This window comes from Pseudonaja textilis, chromosome 7 (assembly GCF_049901715.1).
Source record: "Pseudonaja textilis isolate UNSWEBS1 chromosome 7, rPseTex1.2, whole genome shotgun sequence".
NCBI classification, from domain to species: domain Eukaryota; kingdom Metazoa; phylum Chordata; class Lepidosauria; order Squamata; family Elapidae; genus Pseudonaja; species Pseudonaja textilis.
In genome coordinates this window covers 55,096,575-55,124,438 of record NC_141996.1, presented here as the reverse complement: position 1 = coordinate 55,124,438, position 27,864 = coordinate 55,096,575, and the positions used below count along the sequence as shown (strand labels likewise).

The following is a 27,864-nucleotide window of genomic DNA, read 5'->3' as shown; positions in this document are numbered from 1 at the left end:
TTTTTTTTTTTTTTTTTGAGCAGATGGCAAGAATTGCCTTTTTGCAGTCAGCTTATAATTGGCTGAGTGTCGCAGGATTCCATCATGCTAATATAATCTATGCAAACTCTTAAGTTTGACCCAGGCTCATCTCTTAATCACATTTATTTTTGTTGTTGTTTAAAGATTAAGAACATTCAGACTGGCAAGTTTTATTGAAATCATTGGGTGAGTTTTTCTACAATCCTTTTTAAAAAAAGTTCAAAGTTTAAAGTTTTGTAAGAAGAAAACATTGTAGCATTTAGAGCAAAAAGATTCTTAATGTTAGCTTTAGAATTGCTTAAACCAATTAAGGGTTTAGATGGACTTTGAAGTTAACTGAAAGGATCTTTCTTTTCTAGTGTTTCTAGTGTTTATGTTTGAAAACACTAGAGGGCATCAGATAGTTCCATTAATAAGAGATTTTTAATAAATGGGTGCAGGAAGAATTCCGGTTATTTTTACCTTTACAAAAGAATCAGAAGGTGTTAATGAAGAGGGACAAGTTCTGTTGAATAAAACTGAAACTGATTTGTAGGTGGACTAAAAAAACCAATAACTTACAAGAAAGAGATGGAAATAACAGATTTGCAAATGAAACTGGCCGATGGTTTAATCATTGAAATCAATATATAAATAATAAACTAGAAAAGAGATCTGGGTAATTTTTTTACACTGAATTTACCCAAGTGTTTTGCTGAAGTTTCCACACAGGAATTATAGAGAGTAGATTCACAAAAACACCAAGAATTTTGAGAGAAGAGACAAGTAAGTTTCTACAAAGGATTTCTAGAAAATCTGTGGTTATTTTAGGACAATAAATGATTTTTGGTTGGGTTTTTTTTGCAAAAAATATAAGTCTGAATCTATTCAGTTCATTTTTTTAGTCCTTGTGTCTCCATTATTCCCCAATATATTTTATTTAATAGAAGTGATTTTATATAAAAGATCATTTAGGTAATTTGTAAATCACCAACACTGTGAGCATCAGACATGGGTAGGAACACTTATGATTCATGCAGTCTACAACAAAATTACAATACATGTCTAACTGCAAGAAAAAAGTCATGGTTAGGATTTAATGGCCATAGCTGTCCAGCTATTCAATTACTGAAAAAAGTGTACAAAAGATAAACTACTTTTTCCTAGATGCATTATTTCACATTCAAATCATCTATTAAAAAATAGGCCACTTCAAAGGGCTATGAAGTTCTCAGTGAATACTGCTGTTTAAATTTACACATGGAAAAAAGTGTCATATTTCTATAAATGTACAGCTGATTCTTCCATAAAATCCTCACTACTGGAATCTTCCAAATTTTTCAAATCATTGTGTTCAGAATCTTCTGCTCTGCGTTTCATACCCCGTTGTTGTGAAATAGAAAGAATGTATTTCATGTTATAACAATTCCAATCACAACTGCAGAAAGAAAAACCATCATAAAAATAAGTCAAAAGCAATGCTAAACATGCCTGCATATACAGTACAGCAAATAATCAGAGGCAGTAAAATATATACATCGCTCAATTATTCAACACATCATTCAATATTCCGGAGCAATCTGAAGTCATATGATACAATGTGCTACAATGTGTTATTTATACATAGTTTCTAATCAAATGAACAACTTTCCTTTCCGCTTAGTTACTTCTAGTTGAAAGGTATTCCATAATATCCAATACTGCAGTAAATCAGGCAAGCCTGTACTTTTTCTGCTGCCATTAGAAAATGTAGTTTTTGATATCACATGTATGGACTGTTGTTCAAAACAGTAACTTTGGGCTACAGAGAATAAGTAAAGGCCCAAAGAGAAATCAGACAAAGCTGGCACTTGCCCAGATTACAACCTGCCATATGTAATGGGAAAAAGGGGAAAACATGCTTTAAAAATAAAATGATCTTATAGTGCAGCTTTTTTATTCTCCTCAATTAAGTAGAATGGAATCAAACAAAATACTTACAGTTTAGAAAGGTCTTCAAAATGCTTCTGAATGCTCTTCTGAAGAAACTGAACAATAGGCAGCAGTTTTTCTGATCTGCAAATGGACAAAATAGTCATTTTATAAATGAGGGCTGTGCAAAGCTCTTGAAAAAGAAACATTAGTATAAAAACTTTAAAACATTAAAACAAACATCCTTTGCAAGATTTTTTTTATTTTTTTTTATTTAATAAAGCATTAAAAACAATGAATGTGGTATAATCATCCTGACTATTCTGCTTGTCATTCATATCTATTGTACATAACATATAATACATATTTACATAGCATATACATTTATACATCAAAAATTTCCCATATTTCTAGTCTACTATCCTAACAACCTTATCTTATTTTAATTCTCAGTCCTTCCTTTTTCCCCACTATTGATAAAATTTATCTCATATTTTGTAATATTCGTCTCATCCTTATTTTTAATAGTTAATTTGTCCATTTCAGCGCATATCCATATCTTTTTAATTATTTCACTTTCATCAGGAATTTCCATTTTTGAGCATAAGCTAACCTTGCTGCCATAATCACATGTACTATTAGATACATCAATTCCTTATTATATTTCTCTGTAGTGATTCCCAGCAGGACAAATTCCAGTTTGTACTCAACCTTAAATTCACCAATCTCTTCTAACTATCTCTGAATCTTATTCCTGGGCTTTCCTACACGACCACTATATATGATAGTATGATCCATATTCCTGGGTGCATTTCCAACAAGCAGGCGATACATTTTGATTCATCTTAAGATTTTTTTTTACCTGGATGTACATTTCAGAGTAGTGAAAGTATGCACATACAAACACAGCAAAAAATGTCAAAACCATAAAAATGGTGAAGAATGCAGTTGCTTCTTGGTGCCAATGCACATTTTTTTCACAACCCTGAAAATAAGTCCTAGAAATGCTGAATATAAAAGCCCAAATGCTAATTTATATTTAATTTTCAAAGTATTAATGAGCTTGAAAAAGTATCTTTAATGTATTACCAATAAAATAGCTAGTAGTTACAACAGACATACAGCATACATGTTGCAACTTTTCTTGGATATGGCAGTTTGAAGCTTATCTGCTGCTTCCCTTGTATTCCAGTCTTCAATCAAATCACCAAAGCCAATGAAAAAAGAATGGAATTTCACTGACATTTTAACTACTGGCCTTTTGATGGTAGATATAATTCTACTTTTAAAATTATCAACTAATATGTATTCTCTCTTTTTCAATCATATTAAGCTAAGTTCACTAACCTTGTTTTTAACTTGCATCCATGAAGCATGAGCAATTTCTGAGTCCACACGAGATAGAATTCCAAGTGACGAGATTTCTCAAAACAAGATGCTAAAAATTCTAGGACTTTTTCTATGTACAAGTCTGGAAGCGATGAGCAGACTATATCAACTATTTTTTACAACAAACAAGAGGATGTATTAGTTGACAACAAATGAATAAATATGTCAAAACAGTTCACTTGTCATGACATACAGAAGGAAAATGTCTGCATTTTTAGCAAGGGAAACTGAAGGCAAGGAAATGCTATATTGCATGACACAATTCCTTTAACCAAGGAATAGTCTTGGATTCACGAATAGTCTTGGATACAAACTGCCTCACAAACACCTCTGTGTTTGTCTACCTTTTGTGTTGCTAGTTTTATGCTTTTGTGGGGGGTCTTTGCAGATGACATATCCACTGGCTGGGCCGACTTTTTGTCGTGTGATATTTAATAATTCTTCTATTCACTTAAAACACTCAAATTATTCAAGATATTGTATTTTTCCTTCTCTTTAGCACATACGCACACATCAAGTTTTGCTAACAACTTAGAAATTTAGGAAATTTTGTTTTCTGCAACCATAACATCACACTAGTAATAGTAGTCCAGCTTACTTTCATCATAGGGCACAGTTTCTAGAACCTCTTGAATCATTTTCTTCTCATTTAGTCGAAAAGCCATGACAATAGCCTTAGTGTACTCCTTTTGGTACAATACTTTATGAATATTTCTAGGAGTAATGTCAATTTCTAAGTCAAATGGATCAAAGGTGAGACTAGAGTCCAAAGAGTAGATAAGAAGACCTTCTGTAGTGGTTCCTGCCCAATTTCTTCCTGAAAGAGAAGTACTGTGATATTAACTAAAACTATGGAGATGTGGGAGCAGGGGTGGGATTCTATAGAACCGGTTGTTATGATTCTGCGCAGTTCGGAGAACCGGCAAATCGTGCCCTTGGCTGGCCCCTCTCCTCGCCGCCCAGTCAGTCCTTATCGCGCATGCGCAACATCGTGTGCATGCCCGACATCGCTGACTGCATTATTCCATGCCCAGTCACTCCATGCCCAGTCACTCCCAGTCACTCGCTCAGCATACCCCCGCCCCCCCTCCATTTTTTGCCTTCCTGGGCCCTAGGAAAGCTTCCTGGGGGCAAAGACACCTCTCCCAGGAGGCTTCCCTAATGCCTAGAAGGCCCCAAAATGGAGCGCAGGGGGGTGCTGTGTGCCCCCTCATGCTCTGTTTTTTTCCTTCCTGAGCCCCAGGGAAGCCTTCTGGGAGCAAAAACGCCTGGGCTTCCCTGAGGCCCCCGAAATGGGGGGGAGGGTTTGCTGCAAAAAAAGAAAAAAAGAATCCATGCCCACCCAGTCACATGGCAATGTCCACCTAGCCACGCCCACAGAACTGGTTGTTACAAAATTTGAATCCCACCCCTGTGTGGGAGGATAGGTGGACAGACAGAGATATGAAAAATATTTTTCAAGTAACGAAAAGAACCTCTAAAAACCTACCAGTGGGTGAGAAGCGGAGGCATGTTACTCTTATTTCTGGTTTAAAATGCCGAGAACTCATATCACCTGAAAAGAAAGCAAAAAGCAACATAATTTCCTACAATAATTTCCTTGTACAAACCAGTGCTGACACCGTAAATTGATTCTTTCTACAAAAGAAGTATGGCAAGAGAAAGAACCACACAGATACATTTACATTTCTTTTCTTTAAAAAACATATTATTGGACAGGGCATTTCCTCCATCAATGTTCCCGCACCTAAACCATTACCACCCTGGGAAGTAAATGACTGCCCTTGTTCAACATATTAACCAGTACAAATGTTTATGTGATGCGTACAATTGTTACCATCACAGAAATCATTTGGAACATTTACATTTGTCAGTTGCCAACTTTACAAACATTTAGCAAGCATATTGGGATCATAGTATTTATTGATCAAGCCAATTTTGTCTTGTTATGAATTATTCCAAATTAATTAAATTCAGGCAACATAGGGAGGGTGGGAGTAGTGATACATATACATAGTAAGGGCAGTAGTGAAAACACTAATGTTATTAAGTGCAAAAGTTACTAAACCTTTGAATTAGCTAAAATAATCAGATAATGAAGAAAAAAATGTCATAAAACACTCAATACATTGAAATATTTTCCAATGGCCATAACCTGGGGGAATGCTTCTCATTCCTCAGTAAATTAACTGGCTGATCTCCAAACTAAGATTCAATCATTTTGTCAAAATGAGAGGAAACAAAAGGACTTGTTTAAAACTGCCCTTTTCATCAGGAAAATTTAAATAAATCTAATACACATGATTTGGAGACCTTTATTTAAAATTAACTAATACCTCTCTTAACTCCTGGAAGAGGAATGATAACATCATCATCGTCCCCATTTCCTTCTTCTATTAATGCCATGCTCCCAAACTCAGTCATCTTCCTGCGATCCAAATATTCCTGTAAAATAAAACATACAACAACATAGTCAAGTAATACTTTTACTATTAGCATAATTTAAAAATAATGTGTGGCAAGGCAAAATAAGCAAAAGTGACCATCTTTTTATTTCATAAACTTACAAGATTTATCCCATACATACACACACATACTAACCTCCATTGCATCTAAGGAAAGATTGCAAGATATTTCAAACTTTTTAATGAGAATCTGTTCCTTGACGTGATAAATACAAACATACTTTGACAGACCTCCTGCCAAAATACACTGGCCATCAGCAGAATAGCATAGACTTGTAAAAGATCTGAAAAAAGAAGTTCAAATCAGTATATTTACATGTATCCCAAGCTCGGTACCCACAGAGTTTATAGTTCTCATCCCTGAGCAGTTACTCTGGAATAATTGCAGTCTGCATCCTATCTGATAGGGTTGGGAATTTTTCAAGCATAATTTTGTGTGATAATCCATATGTGCAGATATATTTTAATTAAATCTTACTCAAAACTTATGAGATTTGAAAATCTAAAGAGATATTTGCAAAAAAAAATATCCCCATGTAAAATTCAAACAAATTGAACACATTCCTGACTTGTTCACTTTATTTCTTTATAACCTTTGTCGGTTAAAGAGATATAAAAAGGTGGCTGGGAGATTCAGAAATTCATTCAAGGTTATGTTTCAAATAAAGCTTCGGTTGAACTAAATCTTCAAGATTCCTTCCAACCTTTACCGTCCATGATTCTATAAGTTTCTTCTAAGGGTTCCACCCAAAATTTTATATTTTCATATTTTCTCTCTGGCTGGAAATTGATTTAAATAAATACCTATAATTTTAGGATTAAATATTCAAAAGAAAACCATAGAAAGCATGCAAAGCAAATCTCTGCACTCCAATACTAAAATAAGCCTATAGTAATAAAATTCGAACATTCAGATAAAAGATTTCACCAATTATAATAAATACCAGTACAGGAAAAAAAGATAAAAAGGTCATGAATACCCACTTGCCCTTAGCAGCTTGTTTGGCAGTTATTTTGTCCAGTTCTTTCCTCCCCATTTGAAGGTCATGTCGCCCCATAATTGATCCTGTTTGCATTGCATTTTCATGATCCCAGAAAGTGATCTGTCCGTCCAAGGAAGCTACGGCAAGCTCATTGCCATCCGGACGAAAAGCAACAGCAAGCACTGCAAAGATCATGAGTGAAATCCAAGGCAAGCTTTATTTAAGTTTCGTTCCATTACATGCATTTTGATTGCATTACCTCCCTCAAACAATTATCAGAGACCAATTGTTATATTTTAAATTTCCACAAACATAGATTCCACAGTTTATAAAGATGGTCCTGTTTCTTATACTAAAACACATGTGCAACACGGAAAGTTTTAACATAGTCAATATAATTTCCCACCTGATTAGTTGGTGGTTTGTGTAGCTATCACCCACATGATATTCAGAAAGGCAGTGAAAGCATAGCTGTTCTCACAGGTCTTGGGACATATATATGATAGTTTATCATTATTCAGACTTTGCTTTCTGGATGCTTTTACACTGTTCCTTGCTTTACATCAGAGGTGGTATTCAGACAGCTCTGGAGAACTGGTAGCGGAAATTTTCAGTAGTTCGGAGAACCGGTAAATATCACCTCTGGTTGGCCCCACCCCCATCTATTCGCTGCCTCCCGAGTCCCAGCTGATCGGCTGGGTCGTCTTTTGTTGCCCTGCACAGGAGAACGGAGCTGGAAAGCAAGTTAGTGGGATGGGAAGGAATGGAGATTTTGCAGTATAGCCTTGCCCTGGAGTGGGGGTGGAAATGGAGATTATACAGTATCCTTCCCCTGCCACACCCACCAAGCCATGCCCACCAAGCCACACCCACAGAACCAGTAGTAAAAAAAATTGAATACCACCACTGCTTTTACATTTTTAAATATAAGCCACTCAAGAGTTATTGGAGTTACACAACCTCTAAATTGTATTAAATAAATAAAAAAAGTAAAACTTCAGACTCATTAATAAAAATTGTGTCACAGGGAAGTTTTTGTTCCAACACCAGTGCTCTGAGGTCTCCATGCAATTTGGCTTCACTCCACTCTACTCCATAATTATTGCAAACATCACTCAAACAAGATAAAAATAGTCATACATTTCAACAGACTTACCATCAGAACTTAGTGTTAGCGTTTCTTTGGTCCTCCAGCTATCTAGCATGTCCCACAATCTGACTGTTTTATCCCAAGAGGCACTTGCCAGAACACACTTCACTGGGTTAAAACACAGACTACTGATGGGGCCTTCATGACCATCTAATACCTAATGAAAAAAGTATTTATGTAACAATGGAGAATTATAATAAAAATTCTTGAAATATATTTATCAGTATTCAACCAAGGGGGAGATTTTATGTGTATGTTTGCATTTCATTTTATGCACTTTTTTTGTCTTTGTTTTGTTCTTTTTTCTTTTCTTTCTTTTCTTGGATTTTGTATTTTAACTTTGAAATAAGTAAAACACTTATAATTAAAAAAGGAAATCATCATTTATTTTATCTATGGGCTACTGAAGAGTCCAATCCAATCCTTACAAAATTGCACCACCTTTGGGTGCTTGGCACCTGACAGTTACAATGTCCTGCAGTCAGGTGATCATGATTTATAACTTTCCCAGCAGGCTTCTGACAAGCAGTCAATGGGGGGAAAAGCTCTATTTGTTTAACTGTGTGATTCACTTAACAACCATGATGATTTGCTTAATAACTGTGAGGAATGGTAGCAAAATCAGGAGTTCTATAACTGTATCTGGTTTTATTTTTTTCACATAAATAATCTGCTTAAAAATTCATAGGAATTCAATGTTTGATTTTAATAATCACTTGTACTAATAAGACCTCATCTTTAAGGGCAACACTGATAAGAGTAACATTTGTGTCAAAATGGATTACTGCAAGCACCATAAAAAGTGTCTATGTCTTACATCTAAAAGTCGTCCACTCTGCACAGACCACACAAATACTTCAAAAGAATCCTGGGAACCAGCTGAAACGATTTCTCCACTGGAGTCTACAGCTAAGCAGGAAAACTGTGTTGGTCGCGGGGAAGTGAAAGTGCGAAAATTGCGGTACCTATCGCAAAAGGCAAGAGTAATATATAAAACTATTTTTTAGACTTAAGTTAAAAACCCCTAAATGCTAGAAAAGAGCAATTAATTACATAAAATGTTTGACTAGGATTTTAATTATGCTTCTACACAACAACCTAGTATAGGTAGTTCTCAAGTTACGAATGTATTGGAGCCTGCCCATTCCATTTATAACCCAAGGATTCATGGGAGTGAATCTCATACCTTGAACGGGATCACTCCCTTCTTTTATCCACGCATTCACTAATTAAATGCAAGGCTTGTTAAGTGCACATGTATTTCAGGGTGGGGAAGACCGGGGGGCAGGCTAGTAATGGAACAGGCCACCTGCCTAAGACCACCCAAGGCCTCCCCAACCCACTGAAATACCTCATGCTCCCCAAAATTGCTTCTCCTCCCAAACCTGCCACACCAGGTCACTTACTGTGCGAAGATCTAACAAGCAGTCTCTTCTCCAGCCTCTCAGCTACGCATGTCCCTCTGCAACTCCGTTTTGGTGTGTGCAAGCCTCTCCTGCACTCTGCTGGCCAAAATAGAGCTTTGGAAGGGCAGATCTGCTCATCCTAAGCTCCATTTTGGCCAGCAAAGTGCAGAATGAATGTTGCAATGATTGTAAGGGCAAACAACTGCCCTGGTGGTGCAAGATGCATAGTTTTGGGACTTGTTCATAAACATTACGGGGTACTTATTGTGTAACTTCGAACATTCGCTAAGGGAACACTCATAACCTGGGGATGTCTTCTTCAATCATGGAACATGATTTTTATAGGGGAGGCTTCCAAATTAGATTAACTAATACAATTAGATTGACACAACTGTTAAAGAGAACACAATCTAACTGGTTTAATGGAAAATTGCATCTTGAGACATTAATAAAGAATACACTAAACTTCCAATGTCTATTCCAAGGTGGACAAAACTAAAAGTAAGCAAGTAAAATAATAAGCTTACCTGTGAAGATCAAATGCCCGCACAGTTCCATCAAGAGAAGCACTCAAAACAACATATCCTGAATTGGTAAATGTTACAGCAGATATGATGCTGGTATGCTCAGTAAAGGTAACAAAGCAGAAGCCACTGCTGGTATTCCATACTTTCACCTGAAATGGAAAAAAAAGCTCTACATCAGCTTGAGATAAATTAAACCTTTTCAGTAATTGATTAATGATTTAACTTGGAGAGATTACTATTGAAAGAAACATTCCAAGTCACCACCTTTAATAATTACCCTGGCAGGGAGGTTAACCAATCATATTTTCAACAAAAAATATAGAATCATCTCTTTAAAAGCTGGTATGCCCATAAGTTTCACCAGTTGTTCATTTTTATCTTACCCTTTTTGTATAGGTTTTATATACCCTTTTTCAAGGCAAAAAACAAACCAGATGTCATGCAATTCTGCACGAACCAAATATTTATCTTTTAAAAAAATAGAACCAGTCTTTTATAGGTCAACAGGATTAAACAAACATATACAACATATTACTTCCTAATCCCTAGGTATATTGATTAGAGTTGGGGAAAAACCACTCTACTCTAGAAAAAACAAAACATCAATTCATAAGAACATGACCATAACCCAAGAGATAAAATTAGACCCTATCATTCCAATGTTAAATTAGCAGTAAAGTACTGTATATATTAACAGTAGTTTAATATTATATATAATAGCATACTCAGCATTTTTATAATGCTGACTTCACAAAATGTTATTTATAAGCAAAGTTAAATTTAAAAATTTAACAAGACTGAATTAAATGTTTTATTGTTTTTCAATGGTTCTGTATTCTTAGTATTTTTTTAAATCCCACAATTTATTTTAAATATCACAAATATTTTTAAGATTTAGTATTCCCCCCAAATTTAATATTTGCACATGCTAAATTGTAATTTTTAACATGCATGATGAATTATGAAACTGCATACTTAATTTCTGACAATTAACATGAAGATATATTTTTGTCATAGTCACATTTATTTCTACATTGTTTTATATATTACTTATCCTTAAATACACTTAATAATATTTAGTACAATAACTACTGTTTGAGTTCCTTAATAAGATTGTTTTGATTTGTCAAAGATAATCTCATAGGACTTGACAACTGTGATTTGTTAAGGTTAATCTGACTAGCACTTGGATGGGATAACAAGATACAGGCTTGACTGGAAAATCAGAAAATATATTTGAAGAAGGCAATGGAGAATCATTTCCATATTCTATTTCTAACAGATTTAGCAAAAGAATGCAACAAATAATAGAGAAAAATAACCTTGATGTTTATCTCTGTAACATAAATATTTAAAAAAAAAGTCATTTTCCTCAATGCAAATTCAAATTACACCAGTGATTGCTGGTTCTTAAACTGCCCTCTCATACTTATCAAGTATTTCATGCATTATTTTTTTTAAAAAAAACCAGTCTAATGTGATTTCTGCATCCAAAACAATATTGTGATGTTAGGTATATTAATTGTAGAATGTTAATGTAATAGGTCACCCATTTAATATTATTAACAAATCCTTTCTTGGTCTTCTGAAACTATATACTAAGACTTTTTAAAAATCAACATTTTAATCAACGTGCTTACTTTTCCATCATCCCCGCCAGTAACTAAGTACTGCCCATCTGGTGAATATGCAAGTGATACCATGCTGTTAAAATGGCCTTGCTGTTTCAGCACATAGGACTCACTTTGCCATTCCCAAACCAAGAGCTGTCCCAGACCTGTCAATAAACAGAAAGGAAATCTGATCAGTGGAGATCTCTGAATGTACCAGAAAGCGTCTAACCTTGGTCAAACAGAGAGGACAAATGAGGAATGAATCACAAATATTTTCACTCCTCCTTCATTTATTTGTAAATCATTCCTCATTGAGGAATTCATTAAGAGGGTTAGAAAGATTGGACAAGATGTATTTGATGAAGAGGTAATGAAAGAAGTGAAAGGTTTAATAAAACAAAAGGGAATGTTCGAGTTGGAGACATCATATACACAAAATTTATCTGCAAGGATAGAAAGGCATAGAGAATTACAATTTTGGTATAAACTTAAATTAGATACATTTACTTTCCTATTTTTTCTTATATTATGCCTTAATTTCTTTCTCTCACTATTTTTTACACTCTTTTTCAGCTTTGTTTACACGGCTTTATACTAAAAGAACATGGCATCCTGGGTATGAATATAGGCACCGTATTTTTTGCTCCATAAGACACTACGAACCACAAGATGCAGCTAGCTTTTGGGGAGGAAAACAAGAAAACAAAAAATCTGCCTCCCAGCGCCAGCACATGCCTCGTCAGGGCTCTGCTCCTCTGCTCTTTTCAGCCAAAAGCTTTTGAAGCTATGGAATAAATTTCCCATAGGTGCGGCTGTCCCCACAATGGATTTTTTTCTCCTGGGACCCGAGTCTGTTCTATTGCTGCCACCACCTAATGCTGCAGTCACCACTAGCCACTGCCACCTATCTGCAGTTGGATTGGCCTCCTGGAATACTGCCAATCAGCTGTTCCAGGAGGTTATCGCCGCCACTGCCATTCGCAACGCAAATGGTGGTGGCAGCAACAAGCAGTTCACGGCTGCCTGTTGCTGCCGCCTCCCAAACCCTCTCTCCCCCATTGCCGTGGCCCGGTCTGTGACGTAATAGTCAGTCCATAAGACGCACAGACATTTTCACCCACCTTTGGAGGACAAAAAAGTGTGTCTTATGGAGCAAAAAATACAGTATTTATGTACAAATCCAACTATTATTTTAACACTATTACATAAATAAGCCCTCCCAAATCCTTAGAATATCTTAGTTATGAACCTGCACATCCAAAGGCAATCCAGTCACTGGTACTGTTGATGGAAATAGATGCAATTCTCTGGTCTGAAATGCTGAACAGAATGAAGAAAAAAATTAAATACAGGTAGTCCTCGACTTATAACAGTTCACTTAGTGATCGATCAAAGTTACAACGGCACTGAAAAAAGTGACTTATGACCGTTTTTCACATTTATGACCACTGCAGCATCCCATGGTCATGTAATTTACATTTGGATGCTTGACAACTGACTCACATTTATGAAAGTTGCAGTGTCCTGGAGTCATGTGATCCCCCTTTGCAAGTTTCTGACAAGCAAAGTCAGTGGGGAAACAAATTCATATAACACCCGTGTTACTACAGTAATTTAATAGTAACAACTGGAATGATTCATTTAACAAATGTGGCAAGAAAAGTCATAAAATGGGGCAAAACTCACTTAATACATTTCTCATTTAGAGAAATTTAAATTTTGGGGTCAATTGTGGTCATAAGTTGAGGACTACCTGTAGATCAAAAACATGTCTGTCTCTGTGTGTATATAAAATTAAATATATTATTTCAAGTACTCGCGGCATCACATTTTCATCACGTGATGTATCACAACTGTTTTCCCCTTTGCTAAAATAGGGGTGGGCATGGCCAGCATGTGATGAATCTGGCCTGCAGGCCGCGAGTTTGACACCCCTGCCCTAAACAAAAGATCTTTTTAACACTGATGAACTATTGTTTCTTTAATACTATATGTATCCTCAATGTTTAATATTAATATTAACATTAACCTTAAAGAATGGATGAGATTGAATTCTGGAAGCTCATGAAGATGAAAAATTCCAGAAGCAAATCCAGTGACCAACAGATGGCTTTTCTTGTGATAAGCTGCAGCTGTCAGGGTGTTAAAATCTCCTTCTTTATTAAAAAAGTATCTGAACACATAAAGAATACAGAAATTATCAGATGCATTTTTATATAAGAACAAATCATCCAATTACCTTTCAAAGAGTAGTTTAACAGATAGGAAAGGAAGCGGTAGGTTGGTAATAAAATGCTGTTTTATGTTAGCGTATCAAGAAAAGGAAGAAAACATTAACAATATGTTAATATTTGTCACATCACTAAAGATTAAACAATAATCATGAGTCTTAAGTTAAAATGATGAGCAGAAAAGTTTCAAGTGTTTGCTGTCTTAAATTTTAGCAGTCTGTCTATTACAGCTTTAAGAATCTATTAAGTTTAAATGGAAGTGTGTGTTGTCTTTTTTTCCTCATAGCCATCACTTTAGTGGGTGGCATATTTGATTAAGATTTAGATTATTTTATTCAACTATTAGTTGCACAAGCACCTGCAGCATACTTTTATTACTGCTCCCAGTATATATTTACCTAAATAACTGGAGAGAATGCATAATATAATAGCAAGGATTTACATTGCCAGAGGATAGAGACCATCTCCTGCATTCCTATTGTCCTCCTGATTTTCTGGACTTCAATTAATAGACTTTTCACTCTTTGTCATCCTTGCTGGTAATGTTTGCAGTTGAAATCCAAAACACAGTGTGTGGGGGATGTTAAATAATGCAAGAGCAATTGTTTGTCTGAAACTACTATAGCCCATACTTTTAAGACTTCTACTTAAAAGAACTGATTGCAGTGCTTTGTTAACAATTCTTCCTAGTTCAGGCTTCTTGAAATTCAGTGAGCTGTACCTCACATCTTATGTGCCATACAGAACAATAATCTGATTACAGGTACAGCAACATTAGATTCTTTTTACTTTTTGTCAATAACAGTGAGATCAACAAAGACAATTTTGATATTTCTTAACAAAACTAGAATTCCTGGGTCCTCCTCATCAGTAATATAGAAATTAATACATTAGGTCTTCAGTTCAGAAGGCTAATTATAACAACCTGTTTCCAATCACTTCCACCACGATTGCGTTCATGTTAAAAGCATCCCAATGTAAAGGTTAACTACATAACAAACCAGTTAGAAATTCAATAAATTCATCTTATAAGTTTCTTTCATTAGAAACTCACTTACTTGGCAGCACATGAATATTTCACTTTTTTCTTGTTTTGTTTTTCATTTCCACTGGTTTTTCCATGAATCTCTTTGTCTCTTTGTGTTTCTATCAACTCTTCATCTAGGTCTTTTGCTGACTCTGCCTGGTCAGTGGGATGGCTTTTGGAACTTCTAGTTATCAGACCATTTAGTTCTGTATCACACTGCCACACACACAAAGCCCCATCACGGCTAACAGTGTATAACTACAATAACAAAGTATAATTATCAATTGGCAAAAAGGAAAATAAAGGAACTGTGCAGGAATTCCAAAATCACAATAATCTATACTCTTATTTTAGTGTGAGCATGTCATCTCTGGTATATGAGAGAGAAGCTTCTTGAAATATTTGGCTGCATGACATTTGGATTGCATTTGTTATTATATTATATAATTATATTTACATTGGATCTGTGCATAGCACTTAATGACAGAGAATTGGGCTGTACAGTACTTCAAATTCAAAGGCAACAGGGGGTTGGAGTACTTGGGGTAAGCTCATCTATCACATGCCTGCAACTCCTTCAGCAATTGCAACTCCTTCCCAGGCTGCGCTCTGCAAAATCAATTTAACGGATAGTTTAGAAATGTAGGATGTGCTCATCTGTATACTTCGAAGCATCCTTTTCCTTTTGAATCTGCACAGCCCTAATAGATAACTGGACATGTGCATTCATTAGTTGTTTAAGTCCAAAATCTATAGTGCTAATTGTTTATGGCTTTTCAGAACACTATATCAACTGCCACCATATTTAAAGTATTGCCCTACCCACTAATACAGTGGTGTCAAACTCACATTGTTACGGCAGTGTCATGTGACAAATCAGGACTTTTCCCCCCTTTGCTAAACCAAGCATGGTTGTGGCCAGTGCATGACACATTCAGCCCATAGGCCAGGAGTTTGACAGCCCTGCACTAATGCATTAACATTGTAACTACACACACAGGCACAAAAATATATTGAAATATTGAAAAATATAGACCTCACAGGGATTAAATCAAATAAATACTAACTACATTAACTTAATGTAAAAAATGTGAAAGATACATACATCCAAACTGTTTTCTTCAAAAAAACAGGCAACAATTGCATCTTTATGACCTCCTAGTGCATAATAAACCAGATTGACCCAGCGTTCAGCTCCAAACACCCATGTTGACATATCTTTGCTACCCACTGCAAAACATCTAAAAAAAAAGTTACTTCATCATTATTAAAGTCTATGATATTTACATAGCTGTGGGTAAGACTCATTCCAGCTATCTCCTAATAGCTTTATGCACTGGGAAAAATACTGATGAGTTCACATAAGTTAAGCTCAAGGATGATGAAAAATGTGGCCATTCTCACATTTATGACCTTTGTAAAGAAGAGGAGAGTATAAATAAATGCACTTAGCAACTGTTTTGTTTAAGGCAAAGTTCTTCCTTCAGACGGTGGTATTTCCCCAGCTTCTTATACTCCTTCCTGATGTTACTATCATTTGGCACTACTACATCTATCACCACTGCTGTCTTTTGGTCCTTGTCTACTATCATGTCTGGGTTGATTGATTAGTACCTGCTTTTCTGTGTGGGAAGTGGAAGTCTGGAAATCTCACAGTATCTTAACTTTCTTGTCTCCATGATCTTCTGTGGGATTTTCCATCTGGACTTAGGAGGGTCTAGCGCAGAGGTCTGCAACCTTAAACACTCAGAGTCATACTGTCATGCCCCTGTCAGAGTCTGAATCCGAGGTGGAAGACGAATAGCTGACTGAGGAAAGGCAAAGTCTGGCTGGGCAGAGCAGGGGAGAGGTAGAACGAGAGGGAGTTCAGAAGAAGACCCAGGCCCACCCCCTCTTCATCCTAGGGCATGCAGGGAGGAGCGGAGAAGAGAACAATGTGGGTTGCGGGGCTTACAGGGGAGGAAAGGCCCCTGATTCCCTTCATTAGCCACACCTGGGAATCAGAGTTTAAAAGAGATGCAAGCTGAGTGCGGCCTCTGCTGGGAACTTGGTTGACTTGATTATCTGCGTTCCTGGCATCCTCCCAGCTGGGTTGAATTACTGCTGTTCCTTCACGTCTGGAATTCCTTCTCTTGCCCTGCCAGACTAATTACCTCATCTTGCCTTGATTGGACTTATAGTTTTTGTTGACCATGTTTTGGACTTGATTCTCTGCAGCCAAAGGCTGTTCCTGGGAGAGTTTTTCTCCAGCCCAGAAGGTAACCAGGACATTGTGGGCAAAGTTGGAGCTAATAAAGGGACTCCTACTGATTATCTAACTGTGTGGCCTTTGTGCCACGCTCCAAGTCATCACACATATGGATCCATTTCCCACAGAAAACAGGGAGCCACAAAACCTGGGTGGACATGGCCAACACATCACTCACTCCCACCCAGTCACGTGACCCCCCCCCCCAAGCCATGCCTACCCAGTTTTTGTGGCTATTTTCTTTTCTCTGGGAAACAGGTATACCTCTCTGTGTTTCTCTCTCTCATCTCTTTCTTTTTCCCTCTTTCTCTCTCATCTCTTTGTCTCTTCTCTCCTCTCTCTCATCTCTCTCTCTCTCATCTCTCTCCTCCCTCCTGTGTGTGTTCCCTCTTGAACCATTTCCAAAGACAGGCGAGATTTGGGGTTTTGTTTTTTGTTTTTGCTGATGTTGTTCTTTCTTGTTCTTTGGGTGCTTTTTACCATATGATTTAAATCAAGAGTCATTTCAGGTTCCCAGATAAATGAAGCTCTTTCATCCCCCTGCTGTGGCTCCCTGTCGGCTGAACCCACCACTGCCGCCCTGCACCCCCCCTCCCACTCACTCATCTGCCCGGAGAAGAAAAGGGCGAGAGCAGCAGATGGAGACTCACTCCGTATTCCAGAGCAGGAGTGAAGCACCCCTCCACTTGTCTCTTCTTCCGACCCATCCTGGTGCTGTCCCTATTTTTAGGGCTTTATTACATTAGCGATGAAAAACCAACCCTACGTTTTAAGCGGTTTGAAACATGCTCTTTCTAATGAGAATGATATCACAGAGTTTCCAGAAGGTCTTTTTGTGTAAAAGTGGGCTGGAAATATCCTATTTTTGACCTTTTTACAAAAAAAAATGTTAACTTTACACTCAATTTGTAAGCTATTAGAAAGCAATAGGATAATGAAATTTTATATTTGAAAACCTTGTGTTGCTAAGTTATTATGCACAAAGGTTCACATTTATCATATCTTTCCTTCCAGAGACATAAAAAGCTAAATTTTAACCTTTTTTCAATCTGCAATATTTTTGGCCAACTTTGCTCCAAATTATCTAGATGGAGATTGCTCATGAGAATGTTTTTATTATTTTGTTTAATAGAGGACAAAAAGTTGTACAAGTTTTGTTTCTCTCAACAAAATATTCCTGGAGATATGTCTCAAAGTTGCTGAAACCTCAGAGTTCTACTGTAGAAGGCTGCGGGTATGGAGTCAAACAAATGACTATATCTCCACAAGTATTGCATCAGCAAACATAACACTTTACCAACGTTCATTGGGGACATGTGTGCACGTTCACACAAAATTTCATCAAAATCCATGTTGGTCAACCAGGGCACTTTTCTGTAATCAGACCACTTGACATAGATTGAACCCAAATCGTGATTACATGACCACAGAATGCTACAAATGGGCATAAACGTGAGCCAATTGCTAAGTGCCCAAATTGCAATCTCAGGACTTCTGAAATGGCGCGACAGTTGTCACTTTAAGGACAAGTCATAAACACTTCTCCAAGGCCAAGTATTGTTAAATAAATGGTTGTAAGTCAAGGACTACCTATAAGTATAGATAAGAAAATATTCCTATAAAATATGCTTCAGCTTCTTTCTTTAAATTAATGGAATGACATACATTAACTGTATATTTTTAGATTACAAATCATGAACTGAAACCAGGAGTCACTGACATTGACACTAGGCATTTGGCTTTCTCAATAAACTATACAAAAACCTACCTGGAATCATCAGTCCAGTCAATGCATGTTGTTTCATCATAAGCACCATAATATGTTTTGTCAAGAACAAATGCATTAAATTCTCTCTTTTTCCCTGGAGCATGATACATCAGGGCAACTTTGTCTTTAGTAATCACAAATTTTCTGTTTTACAAAAATGAAAATTGAAAATAAATTATAGAAATAAAGGTCACATTACAGCCAATTTAGTAAATAAGAATTTGTGTAATTAAAATTATTTATGCTTCTGATGCAGATAGACTTACTTTCTGATAATTTACAAGAACTATTAGTACACACTCATAAATAACATATAGATTGACTTAAGAACGATCCATTAAATCATTTCATCTACCATTATATCTATTTTTCTTTAAACAAACTTAATTTCCTTAGTAATTTCATGAAGCTTATTTTACTTTATTGTTAATTACTATTCATATTTCTATAAAATGCAAAATAATAAAATCAAATACAGTTCTTCATACTTTCCATTTGGAGAAAAACAGACACTATGGACAGGTTTCTGAAAATGGAATCGATGGATAACAGATTTACTGATCAAACTGACAAGTAAAGCAGATCCCTCTGTAAGGAACAGAAGAAATATTTCAGATATTTTTATATATATGAAAAACAGTTTGTTTACATGTTAGATCTACTCATATTTTAACTCACACAAATAATTTTACCTGCAGTTCAACTGAATATTTAAACAAAAGATTAAAACATTATTTTTAGTGTAAATATTATAATGCTAATATTTGTTAATGTAACTTACTGATCAAATCCTTTCTTAACATCTTAAACAATTACCTTCATCCACAAGTATAGCAAGATTTCCATCTGGAGACAGTCCCATACATGCAACATTGTATTGAGCAGCTAGTGGTAAAGTTTCAGATTTGTTACTGAAAGAAAAGATGAACAACGTATCAAAGGTAACAACACAGTAGCGATTAATACAGTAATTTTAATTATATATATATACAGCTGAGCTCATAAGTTTACATACCTTGGCAGAATTTATGATTTCTTGGCCATTTTTCAGAGAATATGAATGATGAAAACTTTTCTTTCACTCATGATTAATGGTTGGCTGAAGCCATTTATTATCAATCAACTATGTTTACTCTTTTTAAATCATAATGACAACAGAAACTACCCAAATGACTCTAATCAAAAGTTTACATACCCCAATTCTTTAACACGGTGTATTGCCCCCTTTAACATTAATGACAGCTTGAAGTCTTTTGTGGTATGTGTGGATAAGGCCCATTCTTCCTGCCAAAAAGCCTCCAATTCCTGTAAATTCTTGGGCTGTCTTGCATGAACAGCACGTTTGAGATCTCCCCAGAGTGGCTCAACGATACTGAGGTCAGGAGACTGAGATGGTCACTCCAGAACCTTCACTTTATTCTGCTGTAGCCAATGACAGGTCCACTTGGCCTTGTGTTTAGGATCATTGTCATGTTGGAATGTTTAAGTACATCCCATGCGCAGCTTCCAGGCTGATGAATGCAAATTTTCCTACAGTATCTTTTGATAACATACTGCATTCATCTTGCCATCAATTCTAATCAAATTTCCTGTGCCTTTGTAGCTCACACATCCCCAAAACATCAGCAATCTACCTCCATGTTTCACTATAGGAATGGTATACTTTTTATCATAGGGCTTGTTGACTCCTCTCCAAATGTAGCATTTATGGTTGTGGCCAAAAAGCTCAATTTTGGTCTCATCACTCCAAATGACTTTGTGCCAGAAGGTTTGAGGCTTGTCTCTGTGCTGTTTGGCGTATTATAAGCGGGATACTTTGTGGCATTTGCGTAGCAATGGCTTTCTTCTGGTGACTTGACCATGCAGCCCATCTTTCTTCCAGTGCCTTCTTATTGTGCATCTTGAAACAGCCATATCACATGTTTTCAGAGAGTCCTGTATTTCACCTGAAGTTATTTGTGGGTTTTTCTTTGCATCCCAAACAATTTTCCTGGCAGTTGTGGCTGAAATTTTAGTTGGTCTACCTGACCGTGGTTTGGTTTCAACAGAACCCCTCATTTTCCACTTCTTGATTAGTGTCAATGCAGCTGACTGGCATTCTCAATTCCTTGGATATCTTTTTATATCCCTTTCCTGTTTTGTACAGTTCAACTACATTTTCCCACAGATCCTTTGACAATTCTTTTGCTTTCCCCATGACTCAGAAGCCAGAAACGTCAGTGCAGCACTGGATGAAAGATGCAAGGATCTGTCAGAAGTCCAGGAACTCATTGACCTTTTATACACACACACTAATTACAAGCAAACAGATCACAGGTGAGGATGGTTACCTTTAATAGCCATTCAAACCCCTTTGTGTCAACCTGTGTGCATGTTATCAGGCCAAAATCACCAGGGTATGTAAACCTTTGATCAGAGTCATTTGGGTAGTTTCTGTTGTCATTATGATTTAAAAATAATAAACACAGTTGATTGATAATAAATGGCTTCAGCCAACCACTAACCATAAGTGACAGAAATTTTTTTGTGTTATCATTCATATTCTCTGAAAAATGGCCAAGAAATCATAAATTCTGCCTGGATATGTAAACTTATGAGCACAACTGTATGTCTGCCAAATTCATGAATTAGGTAAGGAAGCAAATGTAGCACTTGGTTTCCAGGCAACATTATCCAATATATTTGAAGCAGAGTAGAAAACTAAATCCTCTATAGCACTAACTTATCAAATGTATTTCATAAATCCCTTCCACAAACAGTAGCTTCAGAGGCAGACTGCAAAAGCATTTTTAACAGGCTATTTACTAACAATACACTTAGAGGTCACCGTACAAGAGCTAGATATTTAAATGTTAGACTGACACTTGGAAAACCCAGGTTCAAATCCACCTTCCACTGTGGAAGCTGTTGAGCTAGTATCCCACACTCTCACATGCTTTGAGCTGAACAAACAATATCTAATAAATCAAATAAATAAATGAATACTTTTTCAAGTCAAAGACTGTAATTCTGTTTCCCACTGGACTAATCAGAGAGTTTCCATCTGGAGTGAACGTCAAGTTTCCACATCGGTAGACTGTCCCCAACAAATTGGAAAACTAGAAAAATAAAATTGTACTTGCATTAATGCAGCGTAAGCAGAAAATGAAATAAAGCATGAAAAGTGGTACAGTACCATAATTCTTGAAGGCAATTTCGGACAATGCAAACTTGAATAGGAATTAAAAAATGTACATGATTTGTAACAAACTCACTGCCAAAATGTAGAGAAGTACACATAATGCACAAATAAATTATATTAGGAGATGCTCTCAAGTGCCATTTCTTTTTCTTTTACCAAATTTTATTAAAATGTTAAAAACTAACAAGAATATTTAGAATAAAGGAAAATGAAAGAAAAAGAAAAAACACAACAAGTCAACAAAATCAACAAAAGAAATCAACAAAAGGAAAAAAGAATTATAAAATTATAAATTATCCAATTTTGTTTTACAGCAATTATAAGCATAAATATAAAATAGCCTGTAATTTTATGGTTACAGCATTGTTTACATTTTTGTACAGTCCATTATTTTTAATCCTAAGAACCATATGACTTCATTTTTTTATGTTTCCTGCAATTGAGGGTTTGTATTAATCGTTAAATTTAGACAATGTCCTAATTGAAGCTGTCAATTTAGCCATCTCAGCAAGTTCCATAACTTTTACTATCCATTCCTCCATTGCAGGTGGAAAGTCGAATCTTTCCATCTTGCATAATAGTGTATAATAGTTTTGGCTGCAGTTTTCATATATAAAAACAAAGTTCCCTTCCAGCTGTAATTCCCACGTTATCGAAAGCAAGCTCCGCAGCCCCACTCCGAACTCTGTCAGAGGGCTGCAAAAGGAGCCATAGCCATCCTGTAGGGGTGGTGAAATAAAGGGGTCGCCTTGCAGGTTGCAGAGAGCCACTTCTTTCCTCCCTAACTCTGAAAATCCCCTCATCCGAAGACGAGACGCAGTGGCAGCAAAATGGCTGCCATGAAGCCGGAAACAGTCTGAATACCTAAGACAGTGCAGGAATACCTAAGACAGTGCAGCAAGAGACCGTGAATGGTGTGTGAACTGGGTGAGAGAATACTTTTTGTTGAAATCTGACACCTAAGAATCCAAGGGGAATATATATTTAGAACTATCTGTCAAAGTGGCAAACAAGCACTTTGGAAAAATATTGGAGAATTTAAGAAGAGAACATTTTTCTTAAAAAATATTTGAAAATATTAGAAAATTGAATTCTCAAAGTGAAAAGTTGTGATATCACGAAGGCATTTTTAAAATGCTGGAATTACAGACCTAAAATCTTTTTTATTAATACTGCTTACTTATTGGAATTATAATTTAAAATAATTAAAATCAGACTTGCCAGCAACATTGCAGAGGTTGAAGCAGGCTGAAGCAGACAGCGCCATCTACTAAAGAGAGGGCAAATATGCAAGCCTGGGAATAACCATCTGAAGGACTGAAAATACTTACTGGATTACATGTATCTACTCTAACAGCACTGGAGATTTGAATATTAAATAAGAATTTTTAGTTAAAGGACCCCTGAATGTTATTGAATGTATAACAGTGACTTGAAGAGGCGTGGAAAACTCCCTGGTGTATCTAAAATTGATTTGACTGATTATTGATGAGATACTAAAATTTGTGATTTGGCAAGCTTTGTTTTGAATCAACAAATCCTGGACAACTGGATAAAAAGGAGACCTGTTAAACCAAATAAGACGCAATGCAAGGCGGAAATCTCTGGAGTTTTAAATGGAATGGAGCTGATGTTTCAAAGTATTAAGGACCTTATACGGGAACAACATAAGACGATGGTGAAAATATTTGATTATATAGACCAAAAACTGGAAAATATTATATAAGGAACAATGAGCAAGGACCAAGACTATGAGGAAAGGAGCCATCAGAAGAAATGGAGAAAGCAGAACTGTGAAACGAACAAAAAGAAGACAAGGAGGAGACATTATCAAAATTAATAATGATTAAGAAATTAAAACAGGAGGGTAATATTTTAAAAGATTTAAAAAGGGAATGGGAGAAACAGGAGGATATCTGGGGAAAAGAGGTAGGGGCTAGAACAAATAGCTTTAAAATTAGACAGTGGGAAAGGATAGAGAGGAGAGAAAAGGTTAGATTGTATAGTCAGAATATAGATCTAGAAGTAGATGGAGTAAAAAGATTTAAGAGAAGAATATGGGAGGCAAGCCAAAAAAAAAGATTAAAAGTTCTGATGTGGACAAGAGATGATGGACTTAAAAATAGAGAGTAAAAGATCTTCCATGAATACATTTTAATAGAAACATGTATATTAATAATAAAATTATATAGGCTGGATAATTATTTTGTAAGTAATGTGATAGATATTACGATAATATTTTAAAATAAAATAGATATGAAGAGTATAGGAAATATAGGAATTATGAATAAGAACTGTATTCTGGAAAATTAGAGATTGAATGAAAGCATTATTAAATAAGTATAAAAATAAGATTAGCAGTGAAATGACAAAATTAAACAATGGGTGATTAGATAATGAAGGAATATATTTTAATGTAAACATGTGTTTACCAGTAGAATCACACAGATTGGATGATTGGAAAGAACATGAACAGATGTACTTTAAATGTTTAAATGATTGTGATTGATACTAGGAGCATATATTAAAACACTGGATAATGAAAAAATAAAGGATGAAATTTTAACATAGATGTGAAGAGTTAAATAAAGGAATTATGAACAATAAAACAGGTGAAACATGGAAAATAGAAATGTCTTTGAATATTACAGTGATATGGGGGAAAGATTAAAATAGAAATAGAAATAAGAGGGGAATAATAGCTTTTTTAATATATATATAAATATATAATATATAATATATATGTAGGTCTTGGCATGTTTGGATCTTTTTCCATGTAAGATTGAGAGCATCTTGGCAACGTTTGGACGAGGTCCCACTCGCCTTCTTCAGGCTGGTGCTTTCGGCTTCGTGCTTGTGTAAGCAAAGCATGATCGGAGCTGCCGACTCCCTGTATATACTGGTGGGGAGGTTGGCTGTATTGTCATTTCTTGATTGGTTGATGGAGTTGATGTTTGCAGATTGGCTGGCTTTTTCGTAAGAACATGTGTGGCTGAGGTATTGGCTGTGTGTCTATCAGCCTCCTGTGTTGTAACGACCTGGGTAATGGGCTGTGTGATGATCTTCTGAGTTCTACTGTTGTGACATCCCGTGTCTTGTGCTGTAATCTCCTGGGTCATTGACTGTGCTGCAACATCCAGAGGTTTTGTGGTGTAACCTCCTGAGTTCGGTGATGTGATATCCTGAGCGAGGTGGCTGTGATGTGACGTTCTGGGTTTTGGTTTGGCTCCGAGTTTGAGGCCTGGATATGTGTTCATGGCATTTATCAGTTTGCTTGGTTTGGGGGTTAGGGTGTGTGGCAGCTGATGATGCAGCCGTGGTCTGGTTTCTGGACGGTGGTTGTCTTTTGTCTATGGGATGGGTTTGGGTTTGAGTCTGGCGAGGGAGAATGGTGGTGTCATGTGTTGTTTTGGGTCCAGTGTTGGTTTTCATGGCTGTAACTCATTTGCTGGTGAGGGCTAGTTTCCAAATGTCTGGTAGGCGGGAGGCATCGTCCCATTTATTCATGTTATGGGGATGTTTCTCTATTTCGATGGCTTCCCTGATTATTCTCTTGTTGAAGTGTTCAGTATTGGAGATTAATTTGGTTCCCTCAAAATTAATTTCATGTCCTGTGGCTTTAAGGTGCTGGAAAAGGGAGGAAGTATTTCTTCTTGTTCGCACAAGCACAAAGCCGAAAGCACCAGCCTGAAGATGACGAGTGGGACCTTGTCGAATTGTTGCCAAGATACTCTCAATCTTACATAGGAAAAGACCCGAACACACCAAGACCTACATACCTGTACCCGTGAAAATCTACGAAAACATATTATGTATGTATGTATGTATGTATGTATGTATGTATGTATGTATCAAGATATATGAAAAAACAAGAGGAGGTTTAGAAACATAAGGGCGATTGTACAAGGTATGTGTAAACAATATGAAACAATGAAAATGAAATGTAATAATTAGCAGCAATATTATGTCTATTTGTATCAAAATGTATAATTACCAGGTATCACACCATTCACTCATTGATATATATAAACAATATAAAATAAAAATCTTGATGGGGAAAAACTAAAATAGAAACAAAGTTCCATAATTTTTTTCCAATCAAGTGCCATTTCTATGTGCCCAAAATATTTCACTTGATCTTAAAATATAACATCAGTTATCTTTAATGAATTTTAATTTAAAGTTTTACCAAAACATAAAAATTAACACAAATCAATAAAAGGTTAAAAAAGAAAAAAGTGCAAAAGAAAGGAAAAAATAGAACTTTCTGATTTCATTTGCAGCAAACATAAGTACATTTATAAATTACTCTGATTACAAAAAGAAACCATCACCCAATTTAGATGCAGGACTGATTTCAAACGTAATTAGTAAATGGCTTTAAATAAATTGTAGAGAATCTCTCAGATGTGTTGGACTTCTGGACAGATATTTTGCAAGCAATCCAGGTGCACACTTGTCAAAATGTAAAAAGCCGACATTTATCAGGGACAAAGTGAACCCGTGGGTTACCAAGTACGTTTCCTACTCATGGATAAGAATAGAGAGGAAGCGGGAAGGAACCGTGGCTCATCTCAAGTTACGTTTTGGAAAGTTAGGGATATCCAACCAGCTCCACTTGTGAAACCTGGGGGTAAGCAACCATGGGATAAAAAGAAGATGGCAAACCGATGGGGAGAGGAAAACCTAAAACAAGGGAGCCACCCACACAAGAAGACTTGCAAATCCCCAAGTCTGCACCGGGCCCCGTTCTCTCACCCGGTAAGCGAACTTCATATCCCCGCAGGTCTCCTGGCCCCACTCCCTGCAGCAAAGCGTCCAGCACGTGAAATCGGCGAGGCAACCGGAAGATTTTCCTCTTTTCATTTCCGGGTCAAAAATGTTTCCATAGCAACTGGAGGCGTCTTTGGTTAACCTTGTGCAGACGAGTCGACTTGAGCTGTAAATCTTCGGAGACTCGAGCTCAGAAGCAGGAGGGTCCGGATTCCCGTTGACCGGACGAGGTTTTGTGTGCGTTTGATAATATGCAGTCATTGCTCTGCATATATTGGCCAGCAAAAGATTTAACAGACGTTTAAACTGCCAGTCGCCGTGCATTGTTTCTTAGGAGCAAGCCCCTCGATGCATAGGGTCGTACGTGGCCATGAAATTACAAATTGGATGGTGGTTTTAGGTATGGGCAAATTGAACAGTTGCCCAGAGTTCCACAGTTCACCCCCTCCGCACGCATTTTGGCATAATTTCACTACATAGAAAAGGAAACCTAAGGGAAACACTTTGCTGGCCTCTTGTTAAGGTGGGAGCCAGATGCATCAATATAGTGTTTGTATTCTGACATCTGGGACAGCCTTTTAGTAGGTAAACCCTCAAATTATTTGAACACTCAGATGGTATGTCACTATTACTCTGGGGAAATAAAAAGGAAAATGTGTGATGCCTTAAATAAATATGTCAATCATTGCCACAAAAAGAAAGCTTATAAAAATTGTGCAGGTCCCCAGTTATATTTCTAGACACTGCATTACAGTCTCTACCACAAGTCCCGAGAGTGGTGATCCCACAGGTGTCATTCTGATTGTTAATTTACTTGTCAAACTGGACGTAGGTAGTGAGGCTGAGATTGATGAGATCCAACACTCTGGATACTTCAATCTTAATGTATTTGGCTAGGTTGGGTGTGTTGTGTACTGCTATAGCTGTCATAGATCCAGTGTGTAGAAATATGTGAACAGTCCCAATGTTATAACCATTTTTATTGCAGTCATTAAGTGAATCACGTAGTAATTAAGCATCCAGCTTCCCATTTGATGTTGCTTGTCAGAAACCAGCTGGGAAGGTTGCAAATTGTGATTACATCACCACAGAATGCTGCAAATGGACAGAAACCTAAGACAACTGCTAAGTGCCCAAATTGCAATCACATGACTTTTGGAATGGTGCAACAGTAGTAACTTTAAGGGCAGGT

At 36.5% G+C, this 27,864-nt stretch overlaps 1 protein-coding gene across 1 annotated transcript; it reads right to left on the bottom strand.

Moving 5' to 3' along the window:
* Window positions 1-605: 605 nt before the first annotated feature.
* PWP2 (PWP2 small subunit processome component) lies at window positions 606-26,764 on the bottom strand. The gene is made up of 21 exons (XM_026713659.2): window positions 26,658-26,764; window positions 21,704-21,816; window positions 19,535-19,629; window positions 19,207-19,306; window positions 18,719-18,862; window positions 15,808-15,943; window positions 14,734-14,960; window positions 13,474-13,617; window positions 12,694-12,764; window positions 11,472-11,608; window positions 9,832-9,980; window positions 8,716-8,863; window positions 7,905-8,055; window positions 6,750-6,930; window positions 5,902-6,049; window positions 5,637-5,745; window positions 4,790-4,855; window positions 3,899-4,117; window positions 3,259-3,409; window positions 1,981-2,055; window positions 606-1,438 (listed from the first exon to the last, which is right to left on the bottom strand). Exons 1-21 carry the CDS (start codon window positions 26,673-26,675, stop codon window positions 1,282-1,284), a joined length of 2,739 nt encoding a protein of 912 aa, XP_026569444.2. The 5' UTR covers window positions 26,676-26,764; the 3' UTR covers window positions 606-1,281.
* Between the last annotated feature and the right edge of the window lie 1,100 nt (window positions 26,765-27,864).